This window comes from Micropterus salmoides, unplaced genomic scaffold (genome assembly GCF_014851395.1).
Source record: "Micropterus salmoides isolate LMB-PRFRI ecotype aquatic unplaced genomic scaffold, ASM1485139v1 Ms_hic_scaffold_4, whole genome shotgun sequence".
Taxonomy (NCBI): Eukaryota; Metazoa; Chordata; class Actinopteri; order Centrarchiformes; family Centrarchidae; genus Micropterus; species Micropterus salmoides.
In genome coordinates, this window is record NW_024043372.1 from 23,433,577 (window position 1) to 23,441,499 (window position 7,923).

At 38.5% G+C, this 7,923-nt stretch overlaps 1 protein-coding gene across 1 annotated transcript; it reads left to right on the plus strand.

Moving 5' to 3' along the window:
• The first annotated feature begins 62 nt into the window (after window positions 1-62).
• prkag1 (protein kinase, AMP-activated, gamma 1 non-catalytic subunit) lies at window positions 63-7,912 on the plus strand. Its single transcript, XM_038695897.1, has 13 exons — window positions 63-191; window positions 1,306-1,372; window positions 1,467-1,567; window positions 1,648-1,729; window positions 1,824-1,882; window positions 2,083-2,128; window positions 2,229-2,283; window positions 2,823-2,949; window positions 3,162-3,327; window positions 3,435-3,472; window positions 5,616-5,762; window positions 6,031-6,130; window positions 6,242-7,912. Exons 1-13 carry the CDS (start codon window positions 183-185, stop codon window positions 6,244-6,246), a joined length of 1,002 nt encoding a protein of 333 aa, XP_038551825.1. The 5' UTR covers window positions 63-182; the 3' UTR covers window positions 6,247-7,912.
• The last annotated feature ends 11 nt before the right edge of the window (window positions 7,913-7,923 follow it).

The window sequence follows — 7,923 nt, forward strand, 5'->3', positions numbered from 1 at the left end:
ACTGTATACACGGACCGTATTATGAAGGCTCAACACTTACGGTCTGCTTCAGAGCTGATATTGTGTTGCGGTAACATTACATGTATTACGATAACGGTTGCATAGCCATTATGCGGCTCATTAGGAGTTGGAGCGGAAGATCCTGCAGAACCGCTACAGGAAGGTGATACTGCGAATGGAATATGGAGTGTGTAAGTCATCGAGCTAACTTTAGCTTGTATAGACCATAGCTTTCTAACAAAACCCCTCCACATGGCTAAGTTGAATTAGTTTGGATTGACGGTAGCAGCTAACCAGCTAACTCTGGGCAGAGTAACGTTAGGAGACAAGCTCACTTGTTTGTTAATAACGGAAGTTAACGAACCGTCATGAGGGAATATTTGACGAATGCGACGATGGTTTCAGCCCCACTACCAGTGTCCCACCACTAATAATATTGTCTCAAAAGGGTAACTAGTGTAACTAAAAGCAAGAGATGAAATGTAAAGTCACCTCGACTGGCTCCTTAAAGTCAACACACTGTGACGCTACTGCTAGCTTAATGCTAATGCTTCGCTAACGTTACTGTTAACTTGTGGTTTTCAGGAGTAGTTATTCAGTTTGTCCATAACCTTAACAGCTGTCAGTTTGCCAAACAGGCTTTGTTCAATTGTAGCAATAATAAGTCAGTGTCAAATTAATCATTTGCAACAGCAGATTACAACTATAACATTATTATTATTATTATTATTATTTATTTTTTACAACGTTTACTCAAGTCAACACTTAAGGTGTTTAGCTGAGTTAAAGCTCTGTGGTGTTTAATGTTGACTAGCTGACTACAATATTACTGTATATAACAGTTAGTTACAGTTAACGTTAGCTACATCCGTAATTGAAGTCATGATAAACGAAGCAGAGCGTGTTTTGTATGTAATAAATGCCAGTCCTTGGTAATAATGCAGTGCATCTGACACCTTGAAGAACACACATTTGCTACCCACGACACAAATATAATATTAAATCCGCCTTCAGCATGCATGCATAGCTAACACATTCTTAACACGAAATATACCAGTTATCATTATAACAATATCATACATGAACTTAACCATGTCAAGGGTTATACCTAACCGCTAATCCTGAACATTTTAAACCATTATACTTGTAGCATCCTTGGTGGGCCAGTCAGTGCTTCTGTCCATAACCCTGATGGCATGGGAATTATTTAGCCATGTCATGCAGATACTTGTAAAACAAACATTTACTTGTTTTGGTCAAGGTCATCTCCACAAATTGATTGATCTTTGTCTTTTTTTTTTTCAGATGCCAGTACCTATTGATGATCTTGAGGCCAAAAAGGACCCAGTCATAGATGGCCCAGTCATAGATGGTAAAAGACTAATCATGAAACCAAACTGAGAAACTGTCTTTTAAAAACCGCAAAACAGTGTCCTCAATAGTCTCGCTCTCTCTCATTCCTCCAGACCCAGAGCACAATGTATACACCAGGTTTATGAAGTCCCACCGGTGTTATGACCTTGTACCTACCAGCTCCAAATTGGTTGTTTTTGATACATCACTTCAGGTAAAATAAAAGCTTTAAATCAAAATAAGTTTATCTTTAATTAGCTAATTTACAATGAAACATTTGGTATGATTTTACAGGTCAAGAAGGCCTTTTTTGCTCTAGTTTCTAATGGGGTAAGAGCAGCGCCTCTGTGGGACAGCAAGAGGCAGTGCTTTGTTGGTAAGGGTAATTTAAAATTACTTGTTTTTTGTAAGTTTTTGTAAGACAAAATTAATTAAAGAACTGACTTGATGCTCCACGTGCATCTCCACAGGTATGCTAACCATCACAGACTTTATTAACATCCTTCATCGCTACTACAAATCTCCCCTGGTAAGATGGTGGACACCAAATGATTACAGTTCTTGAATTGTAAGATTAGATGTAACATATTTAATCTCACAACCGAACTGCAGGATTATTTTGTCATAGGTAGTGTTTTAACTAATACGTTGCTCAATGTGCCCTTGCTCTTTTGCCCTTTGTATAAAGAGCTTCCTTTTAAACCGTTTCTTCTCTATGTAATCGTTCAGGTTCAGATATATGAGTTGGAAGAACACAAAATTGAAACATGGAGAGGTGAGAATATGTAATGAATATGCTAAGTATTTAATGTAATTTACTCTGGTGATCTAGAAGTATCTTAAACTACATTGTTTGTTCTTGTTTATTATAACAGAGCTGTACCTTCAGGACTCTTTCAAACCCTTGGTTTGCATATCTCCCAATGCAAGGTGAGTTTTTTTTTATTTTTATGATTGCTTGTCTTGTCAGTACTACTTCCAGGCATTGCATTGTGTTGTTGGTGTTAAATGTCACTTTGAATGAATATCCAGATGTTGAATGCTGGGACATACAACTTGGGGGCATCTTATGGTTTAGCCTGTGGCAGGACAAGTTGGCCTATTCCCAACAGATGTCACTGAGGAAGTACAAATATGTATTAACATTTCAGGAATGCCATCTGAAACGCTTTTCTGTGCTTTATTCTTTTGACCAGAGTCTCTGTAAGTAGAGCTAGACATCAAACCGCTGTGGATACAAGCTGGATGGATACAAGCAGCTTTTCTACAATTTCGTGATTGATAGAAACATATTTATATGTTGTCAAAATAAATTTGCTGGGAGTTTTTTTTGTACCCACAAAATTTATTGCATTAGTGCTTCACTTAACTTGCAAATTGTTTAAATTTTTACTCAGCTTTCTTGTTTCATAATATGCTTTGTCCAAAATAACTTGATTAAACTGTCTCTTAACTTCTCTGCGTCACAGTTTGTATGATGCCGTATCATCTCTGCTGAAGAACAAGATCCACAGATTGCCTGTAATTGACCCTCTGACTGGAAACACGCTCTATATTCTCACACACAAGAGGATCCTCAAGTTCCTGAAGCTTTTTGTAAGCCCCCTTTTTGACATCTTTCATCACTAAATTATCTGCAAATGTTTTTTCATGGTTTGAGTCTGACAGCAACACAGCGGATGTTAAGTACAGTGTAAAGACTTTTAGCTTAAGTTAAGGAAACAGTTTAGTCTGAAACTGTTTAACAAAGACATCCATTGCCCTACCGTGTTAATCACATGTGCACAATCTCTTGTCATTGTTTTCAGATCTCAGAGATGCCAAAACCCTCGTTCTTGAGACAAACCTTAGAGGAACTGAACATCGGGACATTCCAGAACATAGCAGTGGTCCGCACAGACACACCACTGTACACGGCGCTTGGTATTTTTGTTGAGCAGCGAGTGTCAGCGCTCCCTGTTGTGGACGACAAAGGTATGTTGGCTGGTTGAAATGACATCCTTGTTGATTCTGCATTGATGACAAGAGACCTCTTGAATTTAGTTTTTTTGTGTGCTGATTATGCCGCCTCTCTCTTGCAGGTCGAGTTGTGGACATATACTCAAAATTTGATGTTATTGTAAGTTGTTGTCTGTCAGTGTCTCCACACTGGATTTTTTTGTGCTTATGAGGAAAGAGTAGGGTTACAACTAAAAAAAACTTTTAAGGTGCCCCCTATAACCAAGAGGACACATACAGTCCAAAAATGTTTAGTTTACAATCAGATGTGACAAAGAAAAACCTCAAATTATCACATTTGAGAAGCTTTAATGAGCAAATGTTTGCTTGAAAAATGAGAAAAAGAAAAAAACATGAACCAAACTGAAAAGTTGAGATTTTATTTTCTGTTGATGGATAAATTGATTGTTGTATCATTGCAGCTGAAATATTAGTATGGGTGGCGCAGTGTTGCAAATCATTGTGCAGGACTGCTTTCAGGCAATTTTTTTAACATACAGTAATTTTGTTCTAATGTGATAGATTAGCACAACTTGTTAGGTATTCAATTCAGTGAATTAGCCAAAGCAGATATTCTCATGTGATTTTTTTAATCTACATATCTCTTTAAGTCTTAATTTATATACATCTCTCTGAATTGTATTACCATATACCGTATATCAATTTTAGTATGTAGTGTGATAGAGGATGTATCCACATTACCTGCCTTACCTGAGTAGGGCTGGGTATCAAGTTAAATACTTCTTAGGCACCGACCGAATTGCCTCAATACTATCCGAGTATCAAAACACGTCTTGTCTTTCGGTACCAAATTTCGATACCTTGTTAACGTTAATGAGCCAATAAGCATGCAGCATGCTTGAGGTGCTCAAATGTAAACGTGATTGTAATTGGCTGTGGTGATGTAAACACTAGTTCACGCCGATTACGCACAGAGACGTGGTTTTAAAAGTCAAAAGTGTGGCTACATTGCACCAGGCTTGATGCAACAGCGTGCAATGCAATATTTGCGACGTAAGATAATTGCTGCCAAGAGTGGCGACAAGACAATCCTGGTGAAGCCCGTGACTGTTCATGGAATAAACTTAAGAGCAGAAAGTTGCTCCGTCTTTGACTTCAACAAGACAGGACAGGTGTCGTGCCGAAAAGTGATCGTCTGCCGAAAAGTGATTGCCGTCTGCTGGAGCTGTATTGCCCAGTCTCTTCAATCACTTTCTGGCAAGTGAAATAGCCTACTGCATTTTATGGGTTGTATTGGCCATTTAAAGGTATTTGAAGAGGTAAAAAGTACTAGATGAGCTATAATCTGTCAAATATTCTTCAAATTCTTCTGAATGAAATCAACTAATTTCAGGGCAGAAATAACCTTTCAGTCAAGAAAGAGTGGATTGGTTGGTAGGCCTACACAGCAAGTAAAATAATGTAGTCATAAGGATAATTGCAAAATTGTCTTCATTTTATATCTAAGTTGGTAGTAAGTCATGTTAATTAGGCTACAGCCCGTTTTCCAAATGTAAACAAAGATATTACACATAGGCCTACCAAACATCACTTTTCGGCACGACAGACACCTGTGCAGTCATCGCCTCAGCGCTCTACTGCCACCGAGCTTGCTTCAACATGCCCTTCATACGAGCAGTGTTGGGCAGTAACGTTACTAGTTTAACTACATTTCTCACTAACTCCTTGGTAGCGTCGCTGTTTTCCGAATCTAATCAAATCAAATCAAAGCTCCTTTATTGACCAAGTAGTGCACACCCACGCTACATTTCCCCAAGCATTTCTGAAGGATCAGTAATAACGCAGCACAAGTAACGCCACCCCCGCACACGGACCTGTATGTGCAGCCGGCGGAAGCGCTTCCGTGTGATGGTGACGTCACGTGCCGATCCTTGGGCTGATGTCTGCGACTCCGCTGCCTTGGAATAAAGACACGCGCGATTGAGTTTACTTTCTATTGTGATAGTTGTTACCTCATCCTCTAGTGAGGAGGAAACTGATATTTAGTGGCAGAAACTTGTTTCCATGAGATGAGATGAGATGTAAGATTTCTCTCTCTCTTTCTCTCAGGCCGATTGCCATGAATGTTTAGGTTGTTTAGGTTGCAATGTTGCCAGAGCACAAATTCACATAAACAATAAAAAATATATAATTAATAAACAATGAAATTACATTATAAAAACAAACAAAAAAAGGAATAAAAACTTTTTTTTTTTTTTGCAAGCAAGAAAACATTTGTAATCTGAATGCCCGTGTTTATACAGAACCTTGCAGCAGAGAAGACGTACAACAACCTGGATGTGACAGTAACGAAAGCCTTGCAGCACCGCTCTCAGTACTTTGAAGGTGTGCTGACCTGCAACAGGCACGAGACCCTGGAGGCCATCATAAATAGACTGGTGGAGGCCGAGGTGAGAATCGGATGTCATTGTGTCTCCCAAGTAGCCATCTGTAGTGGCCGTTTTGGCCACAAGCAGCTTTTTGACAATTTTGCGCTGGTAACTTAATGAAATCAAGAAGTCAGTGATGCTCTGTGTGTGTGTGTGTGTGTGTGTGTGTGTGTGTGTGTGTGGGTGTGTATAGTTACAGTATCATGGATTTCTGTACACATTCTTCTGGTAGAAAAACTATTTTGCAGAGCTAAAAGTAACACTGATGGTCCTCCTGTGTGTCCCTCAGGTGCACAGGCTTGTGGTGGTGGACGAGCAGGATGTCGTGAAGGGAATCGTCTCCCTCTCAGATATACTCCAGGCACTAGTGCTTACTGATGGAGAAGAGGGTAAGCACAGATATTTTGAGCTTACACATATAGGAAGTACTGTATTCACACATCTTCTAAATATGTTCATGGGAAACTTTTAAGTGACGGATTTGATTTTTCTGCCCACAGCTTGAAGAAGCACCTCAAAGCAGGAAAGGCTACACAGTTTTAAGAGGATGTCAGAGCAAAAGGAGAAAGAGAACATTATGACTTATATTGAAGTATCATATATCCCTGGAACCAGCTTTCCTGTATTCACACACAAAGACGTCTCCCTCTCTGCATAAATATCAAGTTTTAGCAACCCAGCCGTATAAAGTTATATTAGGACAGGACATACAGAAGCTCCCGTAAATCGAGCCAAATTCCAAGCCACAAGCGAGATGTTAAAGCACAAGAAAACTCTGAAGAGGAACCGTAGCCTCTCAGGATGACCAGACGTCATTCCCACCTCTGTGGTGCTAATCTACGTAGTAGAGGACCATTAATTATGACTTTGATTACAAATGTATTCCCGATTATATAAATTAAGTAATCCGTTACCAGCTAAAGGAAAACTGATTTAGCTGTATTGCATTTTGTTGCCAGTATTTAATTTCTATAATAAGGCTGAAATCTAGATGCACATAAAACCAATGAAATACTGTTTGACTTTGTCAGATCAACATTCGGGTGTGTGTTGTTCTGGCACGTAATGAATGACATTTGACTGAGCCCTGTTCTTTGTACTTGTAAGTAGTATAATGTTATCAGATCACCATTCAGCTAGTTTGATTATTGAAATGCAGGTGGAGGGTTAATTTGCAGTATTTATCTGTATGTATGTGCCATTCATACAGCACATACAGTATATACATACAAAAACTACAAGCTACCTTTGTGTGGGGAAAAAAAAAAGATGTAGCATAGTTTATCACTCAAACACTAGACCTGGGCAGATATGTTTGAAAAATGATTTCCCAGGTGTAAAATTAACAAAGAGTTCAGCTTCAGGAACTGTTAAAAAAATTGATCTAGGTACATTTTAAACTAGTTTCAATTGACAGAAATTTGACAGTAACAGTTGAGTTATGTAAATTTGTCAACAATGAAATGAAGATGCGAGAGCTACCAGTGTGTGAAGAATCCAAGGGCTCAAGTTTTAATCTGTTGTGTAGCCAGACCGCAAAGTAGCAAACCCGGAAGAGCACTTTAGACTTCCATGACAACCTCATTGTTGAAGTCTACAACAGCACGGAGGAATCTGCTGTTTAGAGACGACCATTCATTGTGCTGTATTCTGTTTAAATGCACAAGCTCTGGATATTTATGGATTTTTTGTTTTGCTATTTTGTCTGCGTTCTCCTGTATAACAAAATGTTTAATAGATTGTACATTAAACTTAGAGAAACTTTTCTCTGCCTGTTTTTTACCCACATTTTGGGTTTTTGGCATTGTTAGCGTCAAAAGGGATTTGGTTTTTGCTTCAATGCTGCAAAATCAAAAACAAATTCACAGTTCACGTAAAAAGTAATGGTCAAGTTAACAATTAATGATTTAAATCGTTTTGGTGTGTTATGTTGATGTCAGTTATAGTCAGTGAAGACATGTCAAAAGTCTGGCAGGTTTATCAACTGTTTTCCATTCATTGTGTTTAGGGAACTTTATCAAAATCACTAAAAGCCAGCATTTACATGTCATATTTCCTGTTTTGGTATTTATGAAATTGAATGTGTACAACTGTATGTAAATGCACAGTTTTTGTACTAATCTGCATTAATATAATTTAAACGATGAGCAATAAAGGTTCTTTGAGTTTGTTTTGAAGTGCA